The following is a 16502-nucleotide window of genomic DNA, read 5'->3' as shown; positions in this document are numbered from 1 at the left end:
GAAGGGGCATTGCATCATATAAAAGAAAGGAAAAATGGAATGACGTTAGATTAACTAATCTAAAAGCGAATGCTATATTAAGTAGTTTGGGGGTGGGGCAGGTGGCAGAAGAGCCTCTGTGTGTGAGAACAGTCCATCAGTCAAAAAGGCTTCTAGAGCTGCCAGTGAGCAGCAACAGGATGTCAGCAGAGGGTGAGGGGCACCTTTATAATAAAGTGCCAAGGCAAGGTGGTGCTGTGAATGTGGCACCACAGTGGTGACGAGCTCACAGCCTGGCCCTTGTGCTCATAAGAGCGTCTTATGCTTGTCTTGCTCAGTCACCCCTGCTTGAGATGGAAAAATCTGGTAACCATGGCAACTGTCACAGCCGGGACTGCATCTGCTGAAGATCTTGCGTGTTTATATGGCGAGGGGTATGCTGCAGTGCGAAGCAGTATGAAGACCGAGGCCGAAGCCAACGAAGGCTTTGGTGCGTTCGAGGCAGCTGGAGATAATGTACAGTGGGGTGAGTTTCTGGCATCCAGTGGCCAAATGCCTCTTGATGAGGGCCAAAGGGATGAGGCAAACGAAGGCAGCGATGCACAGCTACCAGACGCATGGGGCAGCCAAGACTGGTCCTTGGCAGGTGAGTGCTCCATCATCAGAAAATAATTTAGGAAAAAAGGAGACGGGGTTTGCTTTACAGCCAAGCATATCAGCTTCATACTGTGATTACAAACCTGGGTTAGTCTTTGCAAGCTTCACCTTTGAAATTTATTGGGGTTGTTTTTGTGGGGGGGGGTGGGGTTTGTGAATGGCAGACATATTTAAAACACAGAAAGCATTGTCTATTTTCCCATTACTTCTCCTCCCCATTCAAAATAAAATATCTCTAAATTTATTTTGTGTGATTTCTCTTTGTTCTTGACAGCAGTGACTGTGTGACTAATAGCAGGGTGGTTTCATATGCATCTGTAGTAACCCATTACTGTTCAAGAGAGTACATTTCCTCAAATTATAGCTATAAGTGGACTTTTGATTTATAACTTTTACCTGTCAGACAGCCCTACATCATGTATGAGTTTTGATTCTTAAGCTCCTGTTTCTTAAAAGTATTTGACAACTCAGTTATTTCACTGTTCCTGTTCTCAAGGCAGGTGGAACCAGGTGGCCTAAATTATATCTAAATTGGTCCAAATTGGCATAAACTTTCCAAAGTCACTGTTTTACAACACATACATTACTTACTTACTTATTTAATTAAAACATTTGTATTTTGCTTTTAGCCAAAGCGGCTCGCAATTAACATATACAAACTTTGAGTACATGAAAAACCTTTAAAATTCATGTTACAGACAAGAGTGAAGCAATGAAAAAAAAACCCTAAAATTTCAAAAAAGAATACCTTTTAGATCAGTCATTATGTTTTTCATAAAGATCTCAATCTTTATACTTTGGAGAAAAGGCGGGAGAGGGGAGATATTTTTTTATTTTAAAAATTTCTATACCGTTTACAACTAAACGGTTTACATAATTTACATACATAGTTTTATAACAAAAACATGATTAAATAAACATTCAAACAAACCTTAAAAATCATGGCTACAAAATAATACCATCATTTTGCGTATGATAGAGATGTTTAAATACCTACGTAACATAAATGCGCTTGAGTCGAGTCTCTTTCATTTGAAAGGAAACTTTGCAATGAGAGGGCATAGGATGAAGTTAAGAGGTGATAGGCTGCGGAGTAAAGGGTAGTAGATGCATGGAACAGTCTCCCGGAAAAGGTGGTGGAGACAGAGACTGTGTCTGAATTCAAGCGGGCCTGGGATAGGCACGTGAGATCTCTCAGAGAGAGAAAGAGATCATGGTTACTGTGGATGGGCAGACTAAGGTACTAGCCTTTGACCTAAGGGCCGCCGCGTGAGCAGACCTCTAGGCATGAAGGACCACTGCTCTGACCCAGTAGTGACAATTCTTATGTTCTTATGGCCATTTGGCCTTTATCTGCTGTCATGTTTCTATTTAATAAAAGGGACATGCTGAAGAGTGGTGACTGTTACAAGATGATCTTAAAAGTCAAACGAAATATGTGAGAAAAGTGAATGATAGTATATCCTTAGGAATGGTGTCTCCATAAGAACAATTTGTTTTCATTCAGTACCTCTCATGCAGTCAGCAATATCCCTGAGTACATCTACAATATATGGGGGATATTTTACAAGTGTCTTGGCTTTGCAGAACAGCATTTTATGTGCTCACGCAAATTCTTATAAAATTGGGTATCCAGAAAACATTGCGTCACATGTATAAGGCATTTCTGAGCGGATGGGGGTAGGGCAGAATCAGCGTATTTTAGGTAGCTGTTCAATCAGTATTTGTAATCACAATTAATTGGTCAACTTAAAAATGTTTAATTGCAATTAACTTATTAAATTAATGAATAACACTCCAGTAAAGAATAGCATACATCCACTTTTTTAAATCATTTTTTTTGAAAGAGAAAGAAAAAAGCATCAGATGGTACAAGGAAAATCCCATGTACCAATGTAGTGGGCTATGATTGCATTAGCATCGCTCCGAACCATCCAATATACTTCTTTAAGCACTAGTCAATAATCAATACATGCATTAAATAATGAATAAACCGCTTTTCTGAGCAGTAAGGACAACGTCATGATCGCCACAGAAGCCATCGTTTCACGGTTCAAATCGCCGCTGCTTCAGGGCATAAGATCAGAGGCACAAACAGCGCTTACAGCTAAAAACCCGAGTCATGTTGTAATGGCGCCGCAGCGTTCAAAAGGCTGGCTCGGTCACAAAACACCTAAGGGCTCCTTTTAGAAAGGCGCGCTAGCGTTTTTAGCACGCACACCAGAATAGCGCGCGCTACCCAAAAAACTACCACCTGCTCAAGAGCCCTAAGTCTGTTTGATTATGGTATTTGTAAAGATGTACTATTGTTATTTTATTCTGGATTTATGTATGCGATTATTGTAATCTACTTATGTTATTAATGAATTAGAAAATTTTAAAATAAATATTCAAAGAAGTACATTTAAAGGTTTTTTTTGCTGGTGATGGATGGTTCGAAGCGGTGCTAATGCAATCATTGCCCTCTCCATTGGTACATGGGATTTTCCTTGCACCATTTGAGGCTTTTTTCCTTCTCTTTCAAAAAAAAAAACAAAAACCCAAAACGGTTTAAAAAAGTGGATGTATGCTATTATTTACTGGAGTGTTATTCATTAACCCCCCCCCCCCCCCTTTTACAAAACCATGGCAGCATAGGCTGGTGCGCTGAATGCTCTGCACTGCTCCCGACACTCATAGGACCCCTATGAGCTTTGGGAGCAGTGCAGATCATTCAGCTTGCCGGCCTGTGCTATAAACCGCTTTCGTGGTTTTGTAAAAGGAGGGATGTAATTTAATAAGTTTATCCTTTTTTTCCAGTCCTTCTTATGTTTGTTTGTTTTTTAATGTAATACATATAATTGCAATTAACTGCATGTTTAAAAATCATGGTCCTGAAGAACCACTTCAGAACCGGGTAGAGCTTTGGATTCTTGCCCAGAAATAGCTAAGAAGAAAAAATTTAAATTGAATCAGGTTGGGCAGACTGGATGGACCATTCGGGTCTTTATCTGCTGTCATGTTACTAAGCACCCCAGAGCACTCACAGTACTGCCCCTCCTAGAGCCACCAGAGCATCCACCCACTCCAGAAGCATCTCAAAGACTCCCATAAATGTATCCACACCCTCCAGAGGAGGCCTCTCCACCCTCCCCCACCCCCATCGCTCCATAAGACCTCCCCAGACTACCTGAAAGATGGTTGACTGGAGTAGGGCTAAAAGTAGTGATCCCCAGTTGATCCCCATGCGTCTCCAGATTCAAAATGGCAGCCACAGGCTGCATTTGTGTATTAATCACACACATTAACAGCTATTAATCAACGGCACTAATATGTGTGTATGTACATATATACATAGATATGTACTGTATATACTGTACTATATAAGAGCTGTTAATCACAGTAAATAATATTAATTGCCATTAATATGTTTGAGTTAAACATGATAGTTGACTGTGATTAATCAACAGCACTATCAGAAGCATAGGCAGTAGCCCATTTTTTTTTTTGGGGGGGAGGGGAATCAGAGATGGACTGAGAGCACATATTTTCTCTGTTCTCCTCCCTCAGTGGCGCAAACCAATTAATATTGGCAGTCCCAGAAAACAACAAGGCAATCAGCTGGCAGGATCCAACATGGAAAATTAAAACCAGCAAGCCGATGAGAAGATAAAAGCACACTTTTATTCACTTATTAATTGCTATTTTATTATGCTCCTGACGCAGCCCTAGGCGAAACATAGCCATGTGGGACATCTGCTTTTAGAACCCAGTGTGAGATAAATGAATAGAAGTTTGCTTTTATCTTCTCATCAGCTTACTGTTTGTACTGAATATTGGTGGCCAGCTCACTCAGTGGGGTTTAATTAGGCAGGAGCTTTGCCTACCCTGCTAAACTCTTATTAATATCAACCCCAATATTCTTATAACTAGTGTATGGTTTATTGCAGGGGTCTCAAAGTCCCTCCTTGAGGGCCGCAATCCAGTCAGGTTTTCAGGATTTCCCCAATTAATATGCATGAGATCTATGTGCATGCACTGCTTTCAATGCATATTCATTGGGGAAATCCTGAAAACCCGACTGGATTGCGGCCCTCAAGGAGGGACTTTGAGATCCCTGGTCAAGACCATTATAAAACACAGAAACCAGCTTCTTGGGTGCTGAGCACCTTCAATACCCAGCAAACTCCTTCAGAGTGTCCAGGGAGGGGTAGTTTGTATTGTGTCTGACACCCCAAATCATTTTGAGATGTTGGTACCTATGTTTACTAACTGGGAATTTAATGAAAGGGGCAAAATACAATTAAAAAACCAAAACAAACAAACCCAAGAGAGCATCTAACACAGGGGTGTCAAAGTCCCTCCTCAAGAGCAGCAATCCAGTCGCAATATGCATGAGATCTATGTGCATGCACTGCTTTCAATTCATATTCATTGAAGAAATCCTGAAAACCCAACTGGATTGCGGCTCTCAAGGAGGGACTTTGAGATCCCTGGTTTATTGGGATGAATTGCATAGGTGGATGTTTGTAGGGGGCTTATATATGTTTCCTGGACCTGTTTCCCCCACAGTCTGTTGTATGGTTTTCTACCAACCTATCTTGTGGACCACTTTAACTTGCTGATAAAAAACCAACTTTGCATAAACTTAACCTATTTTCATTTCCAACAGTAAAGCCTAATTCTAATAGAGCCTCTCTTTCTAAAATCAAATCCACTAACGCTTTATGTCTTTTAACAGACAGCTGGCGACCCTTTTCTGATGAAGAGGATGACACTAATAGCGGACCTTCTTTGATGGGTGGATGCAAAGATTCTTTCCATAGTGGACAAAGAAGACACAGCACACAAGGCCCATGGTGGTTGGGCAGTGTCGGAAAGGATGAGCAGCTGGAGGCGTCAGAAAGTGTTAACAGCCATGTATGTTTAATATACCTTGGCAGATCTTTGATATCCGTGGTTTTGAAGAAATGGTCCTTCGTGCAGGATTGCTAGAATAGCATATGGACTGTTGTATAACAAACTTTGCTTCAGTCATGTGCATGTAACCATTGTACAGGTAGACCCCAAGGTAGTGCAGACCCTACAGGTGGGGATAATACCCATGGGGCAGCACGCAGTAGGCCACAGTGAACCGGTTCATGGACCAACTGCTAGAGAGTGACACGGGGACAAATTTATTCCCGTCCCCGCAGGAACTCAATTTCTCTGTCCTGTCCCCGCAAATTTTGTCCCTGCCCCATTCCTGCAAGCTCTGCCTTAAATGCACAAGCCTCAAACACTTATGATTTTAAAATGTTTGAGTCTTGTGCAGATGAGGACAGAGCTTGCAGGATTGGAGAAGGGACAGGAAAAGAACGGGATGGGACGGGAAAATGAGTTCCTGCAGGGACGGGAAAAAGTTTGTCTCCGTGTCATTCTCTACCTACTGCATCAGAAGACAGAGCACAGACACTAATGACAAAACTAAGAGGACTAGACACCCCCCCCCCCTTTTATAAAACCATAATGTGGTTTTTAGCGCCAGCTCCGGCAGTAACAGCCCTGACGTTCATAGGAATTCTATGAGCGTCGGAGCTGTTACAGCTGTGGCCGGCGCTATAAAAACCGTATTATGGTTTTGTAAAAAGGGAGGGGGAGTAAGTGGGCCCCTGAAGATAAAATGGAGATTACATACTGCTATTTATATACCACAAACTGCAAAGAGAGCTCACTGAGAAAAGAGTGCTACTAATGAGATTAGAAAGAGCTTCCAAGTGCACTTTTTTATTCCACAATCCCCTGAATTACTGGTTCTATGCAGTTTACAGAAAAAGAAGCTAGGCAATCCAAGGAGATACAATTATAATGGTTATACAACTAAAAACTTTATAAATAAAAAAGGTTTTCATTTTTTTTCCTGAAATGTCATGTAATTGGTTTCATGTCTGATATCCAAGGAGAGGGAGTTCCACCAGTGTGCAGCTAAATAAGGCATTGAAGAAAATAAAAATTTTTATTTAATTTTGATGAGTATTATTGTTAGCAAGAGCAAATTCCTACAATTTCACTAAAACAAAAGTGCATAGTTTAAAAATATTCCTAGCCTCTACTGGTCACCAATGTCAAAATTTTCTGGCTCTCATATTTTCTTACATCACAGGCTATATTCTGTAGTGTTTGCAAAATTTTTCAATGTTTAACTGAGCAACCTAAGTATAAAATATTGCAATAATCTAGTTGAATCAAGATTAATGCTTGTGAAAGAAGTCTGAATTAGTCAAAAAGCACTATTTTTAAATCCTTCCAAAAAGAAACATGTTGCCTGTACATATTACTGTGAACTTTAGAATTGCGTTCTCTTTGGCCCAATGAAATTTCTAAGGCAAACATTAAGGGCTCCTTTTACTAAGCTGCGATAGTGGTTTTAGTGCTAAAATTCTGCACGCGCTAAAAACGCTATCGCCCTAACAGTCAGTCTGTGAGATCATACTTACCATACCCTGGTTTAGGAATGAAATTAATTTTTGTCGGTCTGTGCCAAACTAATCTGTTTAGAGAAATTACAAGAAAACTGTAACCCGTTCTGAGCTCCCTGGGGAAAACAGGATAGAAGATGAAATGAATAAAATAATCTCAGGTTTTTGTTTTTTTTACTAGTTTTTTCCCTTACATTTTTGCATAAATAGTAAATTTGTTACTAACTTTCAGAGCTATAGTCTAATTAATCCAGTAAAAAGGGATCAGCTTGTTTGCTGACCTTTATTCCTATAAATCCAAATCCAAGAGGATTAACACCTTGCTTTATTTTCCTTACAGAATAACATGGAGGGTCTGTTTCAGAAATGTTTCCCTATTCCTTCTTTCATCAGTTCCAGGCCTTACTTCAAAGGGGAGGACCAAACACTTGAAAAATTACTATCCACAGGAAGCCATGAGAATCAAGCACTCACAAGGTAGGACATGAAGGGCCAAATTCAGTAAATGGTGTTCAAAATTAGATGCGGTTATGATTTGCACTAAGATAATACAGTAGAATTTCAGTTAACAGGTATTCAACTAACTGGCACTCTCAACCAACTGGCAAAAAAAAAAAAGTCTCCCGCACTGATCAGACAGCATCCAAAGTCGTGCTCCTGATTCAACAACCCCCCTCCTGCCCTCCCTCCAGCCCCAGAGGCATCAGCAGCAGCCACAAATCTCCTTCCCTCCCTCCAGCTCCCAAAGCATCGTGGCAGCCACAAAAATCTCCCTCCCTTCATTCCTGAAGCAGGAGAGCCCTCTGACAACCCCTCCTCCCTCCCTCCTTCCATTCTCCGAAGCAGTAGACAACCACCCTCCCTCCCTCCCTTCCTCCACTGACCCAAAGCAATAGCAGCAGCAGAGGAAGTGCCAGTAAACAGGCTGCTTCCAGCTGCCGCTACTGCTTTGGGTGGGTGAGGGAGGGAGGGGGGTTGTCAGACCGGTTCTGCTGCTTCTGGTATGGGAGGAAGAGAGTGAGGGGAGAAGGGGAGGGGGGGGAGAGAGAAAGTGAACAGATGCTGGACCTACAGTTGGGGGTGGAGGGATGATAGAGTGAGGTGGGAAGGGAGACAAAACTATTTTTATAGAAACTCTCAAGCAACCAGAAACCACAGTTATCTGGCATCCATCAATCTCCATGGGTGCCAGATAATTGAGAATCTACTGTATTCTGCAAAGGTCACTCTGCACAGAACACCCTAAACAAAATACTAGCTTAGTGCAAATGTCATGCCTAACTTTGGGTGACAGGCAGACAGAAGTACACCTCGCCTGACTAACTTTGGGCAACACTACTTCCTGATGAATTTTACTGCTCAAAAGATGTGATTTATATGAAAATCCCTATTTGCCTTTGATTTTTTCAGTTATTATACTATAGATTGTGATGCTTTTAATTGTCAATCTCATGCCTACATTACCTTGCTTGGGTACATCAAGGAAGATAACAAATCGCAGACAAACTAAATTCCTTCTTTGCGTCCGTCTTTACGAAGGAGGACACCTCAACAATACCTGAAGCGGAGAAACTGTTTACAGGAGAAATAGAGGACAGCCTCACCACAGTGGAAGTGAACTTAGATCAGATATACTACCAGATCGACAAACTTAAAAGTGACAAATCCCCTGGACCGGATGAAATTCACCCGAGAGTTTTGAGGGAATTGAAGGTTGAAATCGGAGAGTTATTGCAAAAACTTGCAAACCTGTCAATCAGAACTGGTCAGATACCAGATGACTGGAGGAAAGCGAACGTCACGCCAATTTTCAAAAAAGGATCGAGAGGAGAACCGGGCAACTATAGACCTGTGAGTCTTACGTCTGTCCCCAGCAAGATGATTGAATCACTGATCAAGGATAGCATAGTTCAGCACTTGGACACACACGACTTGATGAAACCCAGTCAACATGGATTCAGGAAAGGGAAATCGTGTTTGACGAATTTACTCCAATTCTTTGAGACCGTGAACAAGCAAATTGATAGTGGAAAGCCGGTGGACATAATATACTTGGACTTCCAGAAAGCATTTGACAAAGTTCCACACGAAAAACTTCTCAGGAAACTACAAAGCCATGGCATAGAGGGAGATATACAAAGATGGATAGGCAAATGGCTGGAAAACAGGAAGCAGAGAGTAGGCATAAATGGGAAGTTCTCAGACTGGGAGAAAGTGACTAGTGGTGTACCCCAGGGCTCGGTACTTGGGCCGATCCTTTTTAATATTTATATCAATGACCTGGAAAACGGAACATCCAGTGAGATCATCAAATTTGCAGACGACACAAAACTCTGCCGGGCAATCAGATCGCAGGAGGACAGTGAGGAACTCCAGAGCGATTTGTGTCGGTTAGAAAAATGGGCGGAGAAATGGCAGATGAAGTTCAATGTGGAGAAATGCAAGGTGCATTTAGGCAGTAAAAATAAGGAATACGAGTACAGAATGTCAGGTGCAACTCTGGGAAAAAGTGAACAGGAAAGGGATTTGGGTGTACTGATAGATAGGACCCTGAAGCCGTCGGCACAATGCGCGGCAGCGGCAAATAAGGCAAATAGAATGTTGGGCATGATAAAGAAAGGAATCTCGAGTAGATCGGAGAAAGTTATAATGCCGCTTTATAGGGCAATGGTCAGACCCCACTTGGAATACTGCGTCCAACATTGGTCTCCCTACCTAAAGAAGGATATAAAACTGCTGGAGAGGGTGCAGAGACGAGCAACTAAACTAGTGAAGGGTATGGAGAAACTGGAATATGAGGATCGACTTAAAACACTGGGATTGTTCTCCCTTGAGAAAAGGAGACTGCGTGGGGATATGATCGAGACCTTCAAAATACTGAAAGGAATCGACAAAATAGAGCAGAGAAGATTATTTACATTGTCCAATTTGACACGGACAAGAGGACATGAAATGAAGCTAAGGGGGGGCAAGTTCAGGACTAATATCAGGAAGTTCTGCTTCACACAGAGAGTGGTTGACATCTGGAATACTCTCCCAGGGGAGATTATTGCGGAATCGACAGTCCTAGGCTTCAAAAGCAAACTAGATGCATATCTCCTTGAGAGAGGCATATAAAGATATGGTTGGATATAAAATAAATCACAAAAAATTGCACCCTCCAAAATACAGGACAAAAAAGTCACCTTTCTTTACAAAAAGGGAGAAAAGACCTCAGTGTCTAATAGGGGCTCTTTAAGCTTCCCATATAGACAGGCTAGTTTTAAACAGAATTTAATCCTAGCAGACACATCCTTGGTCAGAAAAACTTCCAATTAGTAAGTGAACCTCTATTCTAATTTTCTAATAGTTTTATATATTTTCTTATAGTTTTATATATTTTTTAAAACTTTTCTTCAAACAACAATTGTCAAAAATAGAAGTCACTTATCTGAGCACTTCGATATTCAGGTGTAGTCCTGGAGTAAAGCAAGCAGGAAAAACTGCTCAATGGAAAAAAGCTATCAGTCAAAACATTCTTCCAAAATATCCAACAGGGGCCCCTGTTTCGCAACAAAATGCTTCGTCAGGGATTTGAGCGATCACACACCCGCTTCCACTCCTGTCAGAAGCGGGTGTGTGATCGCTCAAATCCCTGACGAAGCATTTTGTTGCGAAACAGGGGCCCCTGTTGGATATTTTGGAAGAATGTTTTGACTGATAGTTTAAAAGTGACAAATCTCCTGGACCGGATGGAATTCATCCGAGAGTCTTAAAAGAACTGAAAGTTGAAATCGGAGAACTACTGCAAAAACTGTCAATTAGAACAGGGCAGATACCGGATGACTGGAAGATAGCGAACGTCACGCCGATATTTTAAAAACTATCATGAGAAGTGCCAGGAAACTACAGACTTGTGAGCCTCACGTCTGTCCCTGGAAAGATGGTTGAAGCGCTGATTAAAGATAGCATAGTCTGGCACATAGACACACATGACTTGATGAGAGCCGGTCAACATAGATTCAGGAAAGGGAAATCATGTTTGATGAATTTACTTCAATTTTTTGAGACAGTGAACAGACAAATTGATACTGGAGAACCGATGGATATTATATACTTGGACTTCCAGAAAGCGTTCAACAAGGTTCCACATTTAAGACTTCTCAGGAAACTATAAAGCCATGGAATAGAGGGAGATATACTAAGATGGATAGGCAAATGGCTAGAGAACAGAACATCAGGGCTTGGTACTTGGGCCCATATTATTTAATATTTTCATCAATGACCTAGAAGAGGAAACATCCAGTGAAATCATCAAGTTTGCAGACGACACAAAGCTATGCCGAGCAATCAGATTGCAGAAGGATAGCAAGGAACTCCAGAGCGACTTGAGTCGATTGGAGAAATGGGCAGAGAAATGGCAGATGAAGTTTAATGTGGAAAAATGCAAAGTGATGCATTTAGGCAGAAAGAATAAGGAACACAAGTATAGAATGTCAGGTGCAATTCTGGGAAAGACCGAACAAGAAAGGGACCTGGGCGTACTGATAGATAGGACCCTGAAACCGTCGGCGCAATGTTTGGCGGTGGCGAAAAAGGCAAATAGAATACTAGGCATGATAAAGAAGGGAATCACAAGTAGATCAGAGAAAGTTATAATCCCGTTTTATAGAGCAATGGTCAGACCACACTTGGAATACTGCTGGAGAGGGTGCAGAGACGAGCAACAAAGCTAGTGAAAGGTATGGAGAACCTGGATTACCAGGAACGGCTTAGGAGACTGGGGCTGTTCTCCCTTGGGAAGAGGAGACTGCGAGGGGATCTGATCGAGACTTTCAAAATACTGAAAGGAATCGATAAAATAGAGCAGGAAAAACAGTTATTTACAATGTCCAATGTGACACGGACAAGAGGGCATGGACTAAAGCTGAGGAGGGACAAGTTCAGGACAAATATCAGGAAATTCTGTTTCACGCAGCGAGTGGTAGACACCTGGAATACTCTTTCAGAGGAGGTAATTGCGGAATCAACCATTCTAGGATTTAAGGGTAAACTAGATGCACATCTCCTTATGAGTGGCATAGAGTGATATGGGGACTAAATCTATGCCAGGGTACACCTGGCGGGGCCTCCGCGTGTGCGGATCGCCGGACTTGATAGACCTAAGGTCTGATCTGGAGTTGGCATTTCTTATGTTCTTATGATGGTGTGGATAACATGAGGAAGCTAGTGAAGCTTGAGGAATGGTCTGAAATCTGACAGGTAAGATTTAATGCTAATAAATATAAGGTCATGCATTTGGTCTGCCAAATAGGTTGAAAAGGCAATGGCAAAACCTAAAAGGATGCTTGGGTGCATAGGAAGAGGTATGGTCAGTAGCCAAAAGGAGGTATTGATGCCCCTGTATAAGACTCTGATGAGACCTCATTTAGAATATTGTGTGGAGACAGCACTTTCAAAAAGATATAAACAGGATGGAGTCATTTCAGATGAAAGCTAGTAAAATGGTTGGTAGTCTATGTCATAAAGCATATGGGGACAGAATTAAAGATCTCAATATGTATACTTTGGAGAAAAGATGGGAAAGGGGAGATATGATAGAGATGTTCAAATAGCTACGTGGCATAAATATACATGAGGCCAGTGTCTTTCAATTGAAAGTAAACTTCGGAATGAGAGAGCGTAGGGTAAAGTTAAGAGGTGATGGGTTCAGGAGTAATCTAAGGAAATACTTTTTTACATTAAGGGTGGTAGATGCATAGAATAGTCTCCAACAGGAGCGGCCCTATAATGAAGCCAACAGAGGCGGCAGCCTCAGGTGGCACTGTTGAGAGAATGGCATCTTGCTGCCGGCCCTCTCTGCCTCTCTCCTTCCCAACATCTAAGGCTTTCACCCTTCTCTCCACAATGGACATTTGGTAGAGGGGAAAAATGGGGAGAGAGAGAGAGTTGGTGGAGGGGAAAAATGTGTGGGGGGAGAGAGAGATGGACTTGGTGGAGGGGAAAAATGGGGAGGGAGAGAGATGGAAATAGAAGGCTGGGGAAGGGGCATGATGGGAAATGGGAGAACTAGGGAGTAAGAGGAGATAAAGTTGATAGGTGAAAAGTAGAAAGGAGTAGGGTGAAATTTGAGTTGACAGGAGCAAAAAAAAAAAAAAAAAGGAAGGAAAAATCAGTTTGTCAGAGACAGATACTATATATTGAGGGAACAAGACAGGAGGAGAGAGGAGAATTGAAAAAGAGACAACAGCCACTGGAAACAGAAGAAAGATAGGAAAGCAGACAAGTAACTGGAACCAGCATAACAGAACATGAAACTGTACAGAAAACAAAGGTAGAATGTATTAATTGAAATATGTTCACTTTGTGAAATATTAATTGCAGATGTCTTTATACTGTATTCATTACAAAACATGGAGCCCCTTTTCAGGTTTTGTATTTCACAATGTGCCTGGTGGTGGAGAGCTTTGTGTTGCTCAGATAACGTGAAAATCAAGGTGACTTCCATGGAGAAATGTTCTAGTTCTGATCTGCACATTCTGAGGAGTTAGAATTTTATTATGGTAGTAGAATTTTATTATGGTATGTTACACTGAGCTTTTCTTTTGCTTGCTTTCTCATTTTTTTCCCTTGCTGTTTGAGCATTATATGTCTCCTTTGTGTTTTTGCTGAAAAACCGATTAAAATATGTGTGGTGAGAAACATGGTTCTTTGAGTTTGTCTGGCAGGATCTATTGTTTTGCTTTAAACATGAGTGACCTGGACCTAAAAGAAGTGGAGTGTGAGGCCCTGCTGTCATTTACTGTTTTACTGAAGCTAATATCCTCTAAGAAGCCGCTAGCTAGCCAGTCTTGCCTAATAGCTGGGGCAGTCCTTGACCCACCCCCATTTTGGATGCTCAAGGGTGGAGGGTGCCAGCTTATCTCTCGCCTCAGGCAGCAGATTGCCTTGAGCTGCCCCTGGTCTCCCGGTAGAACTGGTAGAGACAAAGACTGTGTCTAAATTCAAGAAAAGCGTGGATCAGGTACGTGGGATCTCTTAGAACAGGGGTGTCAAAAGTCCCTCCTCGAGGACTGCAATCCAGTCAGGTTTTCTGGATTGCCCCAATGAATATGCATGAGATCTATTTGCATGCACTGCTTTCATTGTGTACTAATAGATCTCATGCATATTCATTGGGGAAATCCTGAAAACCCAACTGGATTGCGGCCCTCGAGGAAGGACTTTGACACCCCTGTTAGAAGGAAAAGGAGATAGTGGATGCTGAGGATGGGCAGACTGGATGGGCCATTTGACCTTTATCTGCTGTCATATTTCTATTTTTTTTGCTTAGTGTGGTAGCAGCTAAAAAATTAACTGAATGTTTGGAATAATTAAGAAAATAATAATAAAATAAAGAATATCATAATGCTTCAGTATCGGTCCATGGTAAAACCACACTTTGAGTATTATGTGTGATTCAGGTTGCTATGTCTCAAAAAAGATATAGGAAGGAATTCATCAGTGGGAGCTAACTTTGTTAGCACGCTATAACGATTAGCACAAGCTAAATGCTACAGACGCCCATTATATTCCTATGGGCATCTGTAGCGTTTAGTGCATGCTAATTGTTAGAATGTGCAAATGCAGTTAGCAGCTGTTGATGAATTCCCCCCATAGTGGAATTAGAAAAAGTATATAGCAGGGATGGAACAACAAGAGATGGGAGTTCTTTAGTTTGGAGAAGAGATTGCTGAGGGGAGATTTGATAGAGGTCTATAAAATTCTGAGTGGAGTGAAATGGGTACATGCAAATTGACTGTTTATACTTCTAAAAAAAAAAAGTACAAAGACTAAGGAGAAGGCCAGAAAAATTGCTAGAGTATGTTTGAAACAAATAGGCAAAAATATTGAGGTTGATATTCAGCTGGTGGTCTCAGCATTTTGTTGACTGCTTCCAGCATTAACTCTCATGCATACTCATTGTGGATATCATAGAAACATAGAAGCATAGAAATTGACGGCAGATAAGGGCCACGGCCCATCCAGTCTGCCCACCCTAATGACCCTCCCCTGCCTTTACTTTGCGAATAGACCCACGTGTCGATCCCATTTGGCCTTAAAATCAGGCACGCTGCTGGCCTCAGTCACCTGAAGTGGAAGACCATTCCAGCGATCAACCACCCTTTCGGTGAAAAAGAATTTCCTGGTGTCACTACGCAGTTTCCCGCCTCTGATTTTCCACGGATGTCCTCTTGTTGCCTTGGGACCCTTGAAAAAGAAGATATCCTCCTCTGCATCGATGCGGCCCGTGAGATACTTGAACGTCTCGATCATGTCTCCCCTCTCGCTGCGCTCCTGAAAATTCGACTGGCTGATTGTGTCCTGGGGACTGGGTTGAGAAGTACTGCCCCGCGCTTGCCCCTGCTCTTCTCTCTGATGGACAGCAGCTGGATTGTGGAGTCAAAAGTCTAATATCACAGTGATTGGGAGCTACTAAATTAGCCCATCTAGCCAGACCTCCTAAATATTCATATCCTAGGCATTTGCCAAGTTTGATGATGTGAAAGTTAGCCCTTCTACTGGCTTTAAAATCTATGGCCTATAATAATTTCAGCTGCCCAATGGAGGAGAGGATGTTGGAACTTGTCCTGATATATCCCCTTAATTGTTACCAATACACACTTACACAACAGGACTTGTCAATTAATTAAATAGCTTCAAAGTGATCAATATCTCAATAAGTAGAAAAAGCCATTGCCTCATATTAAAACATGTATTACAAACTTTTAATATACCGTAATCTTATTCCATTGTATCTATTAATATTCAAATATTTCTTCCAACAAACATACAAACAAAGAAAACCCTTCCTGTCTATATAAATACAAATTCACCCTAAAGTGTCCATATGAATATTACATTACATTAGAGATTTCTATTCCACTATTGCCTTGCGGTTCAAGGCAGATTACAAAAGAATTACAAAAAACGTATTACATGAACAAGATATCTGGTAATTTCTAGTGGAGATCAGGAGTAGATGAGGTTGCTTTGGGGAATCAGGAAGGTATTGGGAAGTGGGAAGGAGCTAGTGGAATATCCAATCTAATTTCCACTTGGCGTAGCATCGATTATTTTAAATTCTCAATATTGCTCCACAGATCTCACTGTTCTTCATACAAGTTGTTGGCTTCTGTAGCTCTCCCACTCGATATTATACTGCAATCAGCCAAGCCCGACACAAGTCTGTGTTTCACTAATAAGCGTCTTCAAGAGCTTTGACTGGAAAGGGCTCCACTTTCTGGCTTGGTTTAAATATCATATCTATCAAAGGCAGCTTCAGGAATGGAATCCCCAAACCCGGATCTTCAACCAGCCATCCCCAATTCAAAAAAGGACTGTCCGGGTGACTGGACGGACTTTCCAAAACCTGGCAATTTGTCTGGGTTTTGGAAAGCTCTGGGCGCG

The 16502-nt window shown here is 41.7% G+C and overlaps 1 protein-coding gene across 2 annotated transcripts in view; it reads left to right on the top strand.

Moving 5' to 3' along the window:
- The first annotated feature begins 137 nt into the window (after positions 1–137).
- The window catches only part of LOC117366068, a 34599-nt gene continuing 18234 nt past the window's right edge, over positions 138–16502 (top strand). The window contains exons 1-3 of one of the 2 annotated variants that reach the window (XM_033957149.1): positions 138–505; positions 5357–5535; positions 7414–7550. In XM_033957149.1, coding sequence (XP_033813040.1) covers positions 301–505; positions 5357–5535; positions 7414–7550 — 521 coding nt within the window. In that variant the 5' untranslated portion in view covers positions 138–300. Of the gene's footprint in view, positions 626–5356; positions 5536–7413; positions 7551–16502 lie in introns of both variants that reach the window. The other variant, XM_033957148.1, reaches the window with a different exon arrangement.

Source organism: Geotrypetes seraphini, chromosome 8, assembly GCF_902459505.1.
Source record: "Geotrypetes seraphini chromosome 8, aGeoSer1.1, whole genome shotgun sequence".
NCBI classification, from domain to species: domain Eukaryota; kingdom Metazoa; phylum Chordata; class Amphibia; order Gymnophiona; family Dermophiidae; genus Geotrypetes; species Geotrypetes seraphini.
Note: the sequence above shows the minus strand (reverse complement) of the source record. Positions and strands in the feature narration are given on the sequence as shown.